The sequence below is a fragment of the Phyllostomus hastatus genome, unplaced genomic scaffold (genome assembly GCF_019186645.2).
Source record: "Phyllostomus hastatus isolate PE091 unplaced genomic scaffold, TTU_PhHast_1.1 phas_scaffold_555, whole genome shotgun sequence".
In the NCBI taxonomy this organism is placed as follows: domain Eukaryota; kingdom Metazoa; phylum Chordata; class Mammalia; order Chiroptera; family Phyllostomidae; genus Phyllostomus; species Phyllostomus hastatus.
In genome coordinates, this window is record NW_025334036.1 from 4104793 (window position 1) to 4115697 (window position 10905).

Consider the following 10905-nt stretch of genomic DNA (forward strand, 5'->3'; position numbering starts at 1 on the left):
GAGCTCTGACAGGTGCCATCCGTCTTGCCGGTGGGGCAGCGGAGGCCCGGAGGAGGTGGAGTAACTCTCCCTGCCCCACACAGCTACCCGATGGCAGAACCAGGGCTCCCACCGCATCCTCTGGGGACCCCAGGCTCTGTTGGCTCTGCCTTCAGTCTTTACACACACGAGGAAGGACTTGTGGAAGGTGGCCAGGGGTCGCCCCCCAACCTTGCCCCCCACACCCCGACCCAAGGACTCGTTGCAGGGTCCTGTTCACCGTTCCCTCAGCTTGGAGAGAAGACGGGAGGAGACAGGGAGAGGGCCGACGCTGGTGTAGAGAAAATAGAAAAGCATTTTATTGCTGCAGTTTCCAAAAGCAAGAGGGCTGCTGTCCTGACCAGACAGAGACCTCTGGCCCCCGCAGAAGCGGCTGCCTGGAGCTGAGCGGGCACCGCCAGCCAGCCAGCCGGGCAGCCCTCAGTGGCGCCGGAGTCGCCGGGACATTTGATAGAGCTCCATGGTGGCCCTGGCGTCTTCCACCGAGCTGTGTCCGGACAGGCTGTTCTGCAGACACACGAGGAGAGTGGGGACTTGGGGCGGGGGCGTGCTGGATGCAGAGCCCTCGGGTGATCGCCCTTCCCTGCTCACACCCCGACGTCCAGGGCCCCGGGGTGGGTCCATGGCTGGGTCTGCCCAGGGCTCGGACAGCTCAGGCTCAGCCGGTGGCTGCGGCAGGCCCAGCTTCCCCCGTTAGCCGCCGAGGCCCAGACGTGCTGGGCCCTCAAGGCCGACAGGGACGCCGTGCACTTGCCGTCAGACACAGAGGGGCCGGACTGCCCTGCAGGGCGCTCCTGGGCACCGAGGAATATGTTTAAAAGACGCTTCTAAACGGTCACTTGCTCAGCAAGCCGAGAAGGGGTTTGCTGTTTGATGAGTTGGTGGGCTGGCCTCTCTGTCCTTCATGCTGTGTCCCTCCAGACTAGCAGAGGGGCCCACACCCTGCTTCCTGCGTGATGCCGGCTCCCCAGCCCAGCAGGCTGGAGCTCGTCGGTCCCCTCCCGTCCCTGTCTCCTCCCCCCTCCGCTGACAGCCGTGGTTCAGACTCCGCCCAGGTCTGGTCTCCCCTCCAGCCACCCACCTGTTGTCCCTGCTCCCAGGACACCGGCCCTGCCCTCCAGGGGACACTCTCCAAAGTGTGTGCTCATTATCTGGTTAGGGGCCACCCTGCGTGACCCAAGGGCTCCTCACGGACAGGGTCCCCAGCGCCTCATTCAGGGCAGCCCAGAGTAGGTGCCTAATACACGTGTGCTGACCTCTCTCAAGTGCACAGCCCCTCGGGACTAGCAGGAGACAGAGCGTCTCTGGGGACGCTCTGTCTGCCCTGTTGCCACTGGTGGGGTTTGGAGTCTTGCAGGGACGGGCAGGGGGGCCCCCCTCACCTGGATGCTCCTGCCCAGGAGGCGCTCGCAGAGCACGCGGAGGGAGACGCGCTGGCAGTGCAGCACGCCAGCCTTGGCCCACAGCACCATGTCCTCGGCCGTGTCGTAGATGCTGTAGCCGCTCATGTTCTCCTGCAGGGCCGCGAAGTCGTGCTTCAGGTCGTGGCCCACCACCAGCTTGCCTCTCAGGAGCTGCAGGATCTGCAGGAAGACACATGCTTCACCACACGTCACCCCGGCCCTCCGACGGCAGGGGGTGGGGTCTGGGGCAGCTGGGTGCGGTCGTGACCCCGCGGGGAGCAGCCCTTCCTGGAGTCGCTGTGTGACCTTGAGCAAAGCACTGTGCCTCTCTGGGCTTCAGATGTACCGTCTACAAAATGAGAAGACTGAACCCAGGCCCTCTTCATGCTCAACTAGTTTAGGTCTGTGCTAAAGGCCCATACGATTCCTCCGGTGGTTTCAGTGGGGAAGAGCAATGTATGGAATTCTAAAAATAAATAAGTATTGGTGTCTGTTGTCAGTTCCTGGCCCAGGGCTCCTTGAACCCTTGCTGTTTCCTGGGTGACAGGTGTGCCTTTTGTTCCAGGGAGGCACCTGTGGGTGGGCCCCCGGACGGGGCTGGTCACCAGAAAGACAAAACCATCACTGGAAGCTGGGGACTTCCCACCCCTCCTCTCATCCTCTCGAGAGGTCTTTGGAACTACAGAACTGTACGGTGGTAAATGAGCGTGGCCTTAAACCACTAGGTTTGTGGTTTTGTTACAGCAGCTATAGAAAACTGATACGGCTCGCTATGAGGAAGGCCTGTCTTTTTTTTATAAGTAAAGTTTCTTTTTTTTTAAATTTTATTCTTATTTAGAGTGAGGGGAAGGGAAGGAGAAAGAGAGGGAAGGAACCATCAATGTGTGGTTGCCTCTCGCACACCCCCAAATGGGGGCCTGGCCTGCAACCCAGGCCTATGCCCTGACTGGGAATCGAACCAGTGACCCTCTGGTTCACAGGTCCGCGCTCAATCCATCGAGCCACACCAGCCAGGGTGGAAGGCCTGTCTTGAACTGAGTTTTGCAAATGGAAAACACGGGAGCGCCGAGGAGTGAAGTCACTTGCGCAAGTTTACCCTGACGATTTCAAAAAGGAGTTTGCAGATTCCGTGACACAGCGCTCACGGTAGCGGGAGCCCAGCCTCCCCCGCCGCCTCACCGGCGTGCTGGCCCGTGTGACTTCCCCGAGGGGCCAGGACCCCTGGGTCCCTGAGCTGCCCCGAAGCCGGGTGAGACCACACAGGGATAGAAGGACAGGCCCTAGCAGCCCCGGTGCCAGACGCCCGACGGGCGAGCAGAGCTCCCCGAGGAGTCCAGCCCTCGACCTGCAAGACGCCTCCACTGACCGGCTGTCCCCGCCTGCCAAGCCCTGCCCGGGTTGCTGGTACGTGAGTGAACTACATATTGACATTATTCGAGTCACTGGGTTTTGGGGTGATTTGCTAAGCACCGTCGGAAAAGCGAGACACTCACTCATTTGCGGCAGAAGCAACCTTCAAAGCCACCACCACGTCTGCGGAAAGAGCCGGCCCGCTCCGGGCCTCCGCCAGCCTCAAGGCCCAGCTGCGAGGAGCAACCCCGAGAGCACCCCCAGTCAGGCGCCCAAGCCTCCCCTCCTGCCTTTGTTCTCGCCCCTCTCCCACGGCGGGTGGCCCCACAGAGAGCCCGCCTCTGCCCCCACAGGCCTCTGCTCACGCTCGTTTTCCAAGGCTGCCGTGAGAGAGAAAGGGCTGCCGGAGACACACCTGGGGCAGCTCGTGGCTCTCTCAGGGGGCCCCCCTCCTGTGGAAGCTCTCGGACGGCCTGCACCCCTCTCTCCCAGGACCACACTCCGTGCCCCCAGAGGGACCATGCTGGGTGGTGAACCTTGTCCCGTTTTTCCTGCTCGTGGCCTCCTCCCCGGACTCCGTGCAGGGCCTTGGCTATGCTCTCCCTTGGAGGCCAGAGGGCCGTTACAGAGAGCTGAGGCTCGGAGTGTTGAGGTGACTTGTCCGTGGCCACCGCGCCGGGGATGGGGTGTGTCCACCCACCATGAACAGACCATGTGACCAGCCTTCCCCCCTGTTCCCGAGGTTTTCTCGGGGCCTCCTCGGGACAGAGCCCGTGCTAGGGCTTGGGACTCCCCCGGGGCATCTCCCTGAAATCTGCATTTGGGCTCTGGATCCCGGATTTCCAGCAGGCAGTGCTGGTGTGGGGTCCCCTTGCGTGGGGCCGGCACACGACCCCCAGAACCCTGCGTACGGAGACGGGGCGCGAGCCAGCACTCCGAGAGAGCACACAGGGTGGGCGTGGGGGAACAGGAAGCGCGCTCGCCTGTGGGTCACGGGCCATCTCCTGCTGACACGCTTTATGTTTGCAAACAACGCGGCCTCTTCGCCCTGCTGGGAGCTGGCTCAGGCCCAGCTCACACACGGGCCGCGCGGGAACCGTCTGTCACTCGGAGATAGCGGTCACGGTCCCAGATGTCAGAGGGCCGAGTCATCCCCAGTCACCATGGGGTAGGTTTCTGGGAAATGCATCCCTTCCCGAGCCTGGGGGCCCCTGGGGGTGGGGGTGGGGGCCGCATTTAGCAACACAGGACTCATCAGGAGACGAATATAAGGGGGCGGGGGGGGGCAGACGGGCAGAGGAAGGAAGGAAGAGGAAGTGGGGAAGGTAGAGAACAGTCTGTGCCGCAGAGAGACACCAGCGGCCCTTCAGGACGAGGATGCTGGGCATGCGCGGGGAGAGACGCCGGCGCTGGCTGTGTGGTCTCGGGGAAGTTAAAGGCTGTCTCTGGGCCTCGCTCCCCCAGGGGCAAGGCCAGGGCCTGGAGAGGGGAGGCTGGTGGCCAGTGAGCAGCCCTGGCTCCCTGAGGGGCGGGCTGGCGGCCCAGGGAGGCGGGGAAGCACCCGCCAGTGCGACCGGGGTGGTGGGACCTTCCCCGGGCCAGTGCCGTGAGGCAAGAGTCTCATTTCTCCCAAGAAACTGTACAGGCAGGGGGAGACGCTCACATTCCTGGAAAGAACTGCAGAAGGGAGAGGGGGAAGGGATGTCTCCTTTCTTCATCACCCTGGCACTGCGCCAGGTACTTTCCTCGCCACCGCGTCTTGAGGTCTCTCAACCAAAACATTCGTAGTTGCATTTCTCAGAGGGCGGGGCCGGGGATCAGAGAGGTGCAGAGGCCCGCCGGGGTTGCACAGCTGGAGAGTAGTAGAGGACTGACAGGCGTGTCCCTGGTAGTTCAGTGTTGTTATTGCCGCCAACCGAGAGCCCAGGGACCCGATGCGCATCACGAATCTCAGAGCCGAGAGCACCGCGGAGCCCACGCCGGCACTCCGTGAAGGCTTCTGGAAGGCTTTCGGCGACAGAGGGCCGAACGGAGGACAGAGCCTCAGAGCCCGTGTCCCCAGGTCCCCCGCGCGGCCGGGGAGTGACAGGCCCAGGTGTCTGCCCGTGTCCTCCTTCCCCCTGGTGTCACTCTAGCTCCAGGTACTTCCTACCTCCAAAAAAAGTCACCCGGGGCCCTTGTTGAAAATCCAGAGGGCGGAACTGAACGCCAGAATGGACCGCATCGGGATCCGCCGGCAGGGGGCGCTCGCAGGGCGCCGGGGTGTGGTCTGCGTCGCACGAGCGTGGCCGCCTCCGCACCGAAGCCAGTGGAGCGGCCACAGCCGCCACTGCCACCACGCATCCATCCCTCCCTGCGGTCATTCGTGTCCCTGTCTGTTTCTCCCTGGCTGCCAGTGGCTGTGAGGGACTCTCAAGAATGTTGTCTGTGCGGCCTGGGCCTGTGCGGTTCGGTTGGTTGGAGCATTGCCCCGCAGACTGAAAGGTCGCAGGTTCAGTTCCCCGTCGAGCGAGGAACATACCTGGGCTGTGGGTTGGGTCCCTGGGCCGGGGCGTGCGAGAGGCAGCCAGCTGCTGTCTCTCTCTCTCACATGGTCGTTTCTCTCTGTCTCCCTCCCTCCCTTCCCCCTCTCTGTAAAGTCAATATGCGTGTCCTCAGGGGAGGAGTTGAGACAGACAAAAATGTTGCCCTTAGGGGGCCCAGGTCCCTTATGGTCATCTTGGGGGGGGGTCCTGGCCCCTCTGTCCTGTCCACTGCCCCCAGCGTGTGCCTTGTACCCCGGGGGAAGCTGGATGTTGAAGTCATCCTCCCCCTGGCCGGGCCCCAGAGACACCTGCCCAGTGGGGGCCCCAGCAGGGCAGCCCCCCCACCCTTCGAGGCAGGCAGGGGCTGCCTCGCTGGTTACAGATGAAACAGCTTCCTGTGCTCTAGCTCCCTCGGCCTCCTGTCTGTGTGTCCCTCCCACACCCCCCGTTTCACAGCCGCCTGTTTCCTTGTCTGCAGCCTGAAAACGCAGTCAGTCCTCCCAGCCCCCGTCGTGGGGGCAGATGCTGCCCTCCAGACTGGGCTCACGTGAAAGAGCATTAACTCACAGAAGTGGGTTACAGGCTATTCAAAGTCACTCTTGGGGAAAAAAAAAAAAGGAGAAAAAACAAAACACAACAAAAGAAAAAGATCCTTAATCTGTCTGGTGAGAGCCTGCATCTGAGCACTAAGTGGCATCCCAGATTGCTGCTGTGTGTCCTCAGGCCAGTCACTGCCCCTCTCTGGTCCTCAGTCTCCGCAGGAGTTCCTTCTTGTGCTGACGGCCCGATGTGTGGAGAGGGACACCCTAAAGGACCCCTCTGGCCTGGGCCTGCCAGAACGGCAGGATTTCTAGGGGCAGGGATGCGGGATGAGTGGAGGTTTGGCTGGCCCACAGGTGGGTGGTGGCTGAGCTGAGAGAGGACGCAGGCCAGAGGAGGCAGGTAGGTAGGTGGGGCTGGGAGGCGCTGGAAGAGGGGCGGGGAGGCTGCGAGCGGAGCCGGGCCTGGGGAGGTGTCTTGGGCTGCAGGGTGGGAGGGATGGGGGGACCAGCAAGCAGAAAAGGCGGGCCGGCGTCTAAGACCGAGGTCTCGGGGGTAGTCAGGGAGGGGACTCAGATACGACTGCTGGGTCCCTGCCCTTTTCTGTCCACGGGCACGTCAGTGACTGTCACTGCCTCCAGCCTGCATGGGACAAGGTCACAGACCAGGAAGTGGCAGAGCAGGCAGCGTGAACCTCAGATACGACCCAACACACCCGCGTGGTGTTCAGGTCCCGGCCTGGCTCCCCGGGCAGCAAAGGGTCCGCTCTGGCCAAGAACCTCCGACTGAGAAACTGGGGCACCTCTGCGCCACACGGGGACCAGCGCCGAGTGTCCCCACACCCAGGCCGGGGCCAGGGGCGTCCGCGGAGTGGCCTGACTGCCCTGGCCCGGGGTACGAGAAGCGCTTCCTGCTGGCTCCTGTGCCCCTGCCCTGGGCTCTCTGCCCTTTCTGCCACTCCGCCAGGGACCAGGGACGGAGGCTGGGGAGCAGGGGGGAGGACAGGGTCCTGCCGCCCGGCTGCCTGCTCGGTGGGGGGCTGAGTGAGCAGAGCCCCTGGCAGCGTCCCTGGGACTCCCTCTTCCTGCTGCTCTGCTGTCTCCTTCCTTCGTCCGTCTGACGGCTCCTCCTTTCCAGTTCTCCGTCTGTTTCGGCCCTGCGGGTGTCGCAGGTCTCTCCAGCTGCCCCCTCGGGGCGCTGACCCTCCTCCCCGTGGTCCTCTCCTCCTCACCCCTGTCTCCCCTTCACAGCATCCCCCCCACCCCCCGCCGCTGCAGCTCTCACGCAGCTGGCTTTGATTCTGTTGTGTTCTTGCTCGAGAACCTTCAGTGGCTTTGTGGACTCACTCAGCCGCATGCACAGACCCCTCCCGCCCCTGGCACCTGCCCCCAGCCTCATGGGGTCTTTCCAGAACCACCGTGAGGTGCTGGGTCCCCTCCCCGGGGCTCCCTGGTTCCCTCTTAGCACCTGCAGCTCAGCGCCGGCCCAGAGAAATGGGACAGGAGCCACCCAAATCCTTTCAAACCACCTCATCGCCACCAGGTCAGAAAGGTCAAACGAAATAGGTCAAATGAGTTTTAACATGTTTTATTTAACCTAGTATATCCAGAAAGGTTAGCATTTCAACCTGTCATTGCTATAAAAATGATCGCGGTATTTTACGGTTTTTTACATTTTTTCTCTTTTTTTCTCCTCACCCGAGGACACTTTTTTATTGCTTTGAGGGAGGGAGAGGAAGGGAGAGACAGAAACACTGATGCGAGAGAGAGAGAGAAGCATCGATTGGTTGCCTCCCCCACACCCCTGGACCAGGGATGGAACCTGAACCCTAAATATATGCCCTGACTGGGAATTGAACCCACGACCTTTGGTTACAGGACGACGCTCCAACCCACTGAGCCACACTGGCCGGGGCTCATGCTTTTTTAAAGAGCTATATTAGTCTTTGAAACCCAAGGGGTGTTTTACAGCCACAGCAGTCTGCGGTTCCCACCAGGGCCTTCCAGGGGCTCCCCGCCTCAGCCCTGTGGGCACACGGCTCTGGAGCTTGGGGCCTGGGTTTTCAAACCGCCCTGGCTCTAACCCCCTTCTGTTTCCTGAACTGGTGCGAGTCACGTGGCGCTATGGGCGGGACTGTGCAAGCCCCCTCCCCTCCCCATGTTCACCTGTCGAAATCCCCTAGTTCCTCAAAATGTGATTTATTTGGAATAAGGGTTGCTGCCGATGTAATTAGGGGGAGCCCCGCGTCCACAGGGCCTGTGTTTTTATAAAGAAGGGGCAGTTTGGGCCCAGAGACGCACGCAGGGAGAACCCCACGTGAATGCCAAGGCCGAGACAGAGGGGACGCGTCGACAGGCCAGGGAGCGCCCGAGACCACCAGCAAACCTCCAGAAGCCGGGGGAGAGGCCGAGAAACACACTCTGTCCCCCCCGTCCCCCCCCCCCCGTCCTGAGAAGGAGCCATCCCCGCTGACGCCTCGATCTTGAACGTGCAGCCCCCAGAACCGAGAGACAACACAGTTCTGCTGTGAGGCCACCCGTCCTCGGGACCTGGTCCCAGCGGCCCCAGCCAACCTACACGCACGCACACACGTAGCGCAGGCCAGCCCCGGGCTCCTCGTCTGGAACGCGGGGGCCACGGGGCAGACAGACCCGGCGGCTAACGCGAGTCCTTACGGAGCGAGGCCCTCCCGCCTGGCCCCTTTCCCAAGCCTCACGCGAAGCCTGTGACGTCACTACACTCATCCCCGTTCTCCTCGACGGGGGCTGGACACTGGGCACCGAGAGAGAGCGGTGGACGGGCTCTCGCCCCAGGTAAGTGAGCGGGCAAGGAGCGAGCCCAGGAGGCCAGGCTGAGTTAGTGGCTCCGGAGACCCCTCCCGGCCGGCTGTTCGCTGAGGCCTGATGAGCCGGGAGACCGGGTGCTGTGCCTGCACCCAGGGGGGGGGGGGGGGGGGGCGGGGGGGTGGTCGACAGGCGCTCCTCCTGTGGTTTTCTCTCCGGAGCCTGGAGCCCCGCCCCCGCGCGCGCGCGCACGCGCACGCGCGTGAGGCAGCCCTCAGTGCCCTGTGTTGTGCTGCTAGGCTTTCCCACGCCCACGGCGCAGAAACCAATGAGGGCGCTTGCCTTTCTCGGCCTTCTCAGAAGTGACTAACCTGGGGGCCGTCTTCCCCGCGGTCGCGTTTGCTTTCTCTTTGGTAATTCAGAGAAACGGAAAGTTAAACCTGGAGAAGCTGTCACCACCGGCTGCAGGAGGGGGCGGGGGCCTCGCGGGAGCACCCGAGGGTGATGGACGGCCCGCCGTCTGTCCGCGGGTCTGGGGTCCGGCGCTCCCCTCGGCCCAGAGGGTTCTGGCTGGGTCTCCAGAACCAGGAGGACCCCTGCCAGGGGCCCGGCCAGGAGGGTCTCTGCCCAGCACCTGCCTCTCGCCCCCTCACGGGGCTCACCTGTGGCAGCCCGGTGTCGAGGAAAGAACAGGGCATCCAGCCCCAAATCAGGGGAATGTCGGGGGGACCAGCAGCCCGGAAGCAGCTGCTCCCCGGTGGGGAGTCCGTGGCTGTCCGGTGGCAGGGACCCTTCCCACTCAGGGATGCGATGGAGACACCCACCGGTTTCTCCGCACCCTGGAACTCCCCACGCAGGGGTGGCAGGGAGTCGTATGCTGCTGGGGACACAGGTCATGGATCTGGCCCTGGGGGGGGGCACCAGGGAAGGACACATGTGTGTCGGGGGGTGTGTCCACAGCCCCCCTCGGTCTGCCCGGCCCACGGCCCCTCACTCACCTCCCGCCTGGCCACGGCGAAGGGCGTGGCGTTCTCCATGTGCTGGGGCGTGACCCCGCTGACCCGGGTCCTGTAATCGGTGATCTCCCCCTCGGGCCGGATGAACTTGTCGTAGAGCACCGAGCCGCGGGAGTCCACCAGGCTGCAGCGGGCCAGGCCGCTCTCCCGGCGGGGCCCCAGCCCCACCATCTCGCAGTCCATGGCCACCGCCTCCATACCGCCCGCCGTGCCTCGCGGGGACGCTCAGGTGCGCTGGGGGGTGGGACGGGCGGCAGGAAGGGCATCACCCGAGGGCCCACGGAGGAGGCCCCGGGCGGCCTCCGCCACCACCCCGCCAGCCTGCGCCCTCTGCCCCCGCCTTATCACCCCACCACCTGGCAGGGAGGAAGCTGGCTTCTTGCCACCCTGCTGGCTTCAGAGTCCGGCCGTCCCGGGGCCTGTGGTTTGGCTTGGCAGCCTCAGCACCGGGACACCACCTGCCCTGGCCAGCCCCCCAGCCCCCCTCCCCACACCTGGCCCCCACCCTCCCCGGTCAGCCTCCCGTACCCTGGTCTCACGCCTGTGTCTCTGGTGCCGCTTCTCAGCCACTGCAGTTGCTCTTAGCAGTGACTCATCTGTGACTTCAAGCCGAGGAAACCTGAGCCCGCTTTAGTTTCGAGTTCCTTTTCAGAGTGAAGTCATGGGCTGGGCGGGAGGCCGGCACCTGGGCTGCCGGCTCCGCCTCCTGCCGGCTGATGGGGAATCTCCGGGGCCTGAGTCCCCGACAGACGGACGAAGAGGGCGGCTCCGTGGCTGGCTGGCTCGCCTTTGCCCCCGTGGTCCACCTCATCGCTCAGATGACGCTGCTGACGTGGACGGAGTGGATTTCGACATCTTTCTTTCCTTTCTCACTCCCCACCCACAGAGCAAACATGCCCGGGGCTGGAGCTCGGGGAAGGTTCCGCGGCTTCCCGGTCACTACCAGCCTCACACTCCCGGAGGTGTTGTTGTTTTTTTTTTTTTTAAATGGAACAGGGGCAGCTGGCTCTTGGGACACTGAGGCTCTTAGTTGGGAAGGGCAGAAGGTTGAGGTGAGAGGGGGGGTAGCCCCTCACCCCAGCCCAGGGAAGACCAGGAGGCAGGGACGGAGCCCTTCCAGCCTCCGTTGGTTCAGGGCGCCTCCCTCACCGGGCTCTGCGTCCAGCTGGGTGGACACTGTCTGGGGGCAAAGAGAAGCAGGCTCGGAGGGACCCCAGGCAGCCCAGCCATCTTTCCTCTGGGAAGCTGT

General features: G+C 63.5%; 1 protein-coding gene across 1 annotated transcript; it reads right to left on the reverse strand.

Moving 5' to 3' along the window:
* Nucleotides 1–316: 316 nt before the first annotated feature.
* Nucleotides 317–10428, reverse strand: ISG20 (interferon stimulated exonuclease gene 20). Its single transcript, XM_045824995.1, has 4 exons — nt 10185–10428; nt 9639–9890; nt 1422–1622; nt 317–546 (listed from the first exon to the last, which is right to left on the reverse strand). Exons 2-4 carry the CDS (start codon nt 9852–9854, stop codon nt 460–462), a joined length of 504 nt encoding a protein of 167 aa, XP_045680951.1. The 5' UTR covers nt 9855–9890; nt 10185–10428; the 3' UTR covers nt 317–459.
* Nucleotides 10429–10905: the final 477 nt, after the last annotated feature.

Coding starts and splice junctions, on each gene's coding strand:
- ISG20 (XM_045824995.1), bottom strand. CDS start 9,854: ATGGAGGCGGTGGCCATGGACTGCGAGATGGTGGGGCTGGGGCCCCGC. Junction 1,623..9,638: donor TCGCCGTGGCCAGGCGGGAG/GTGAGTGAGGGG, acceptor GTCTTCCTGCAG/ATCCTGCAGCTCCTGAGAGG. Junction 547..1,421: donor TCCTGGGCAGGAGCATCCAG/GTGAGGGGGGCC, acceptor GTGTGTCTGCAG/AACAGCCTGTCCGGACACAG.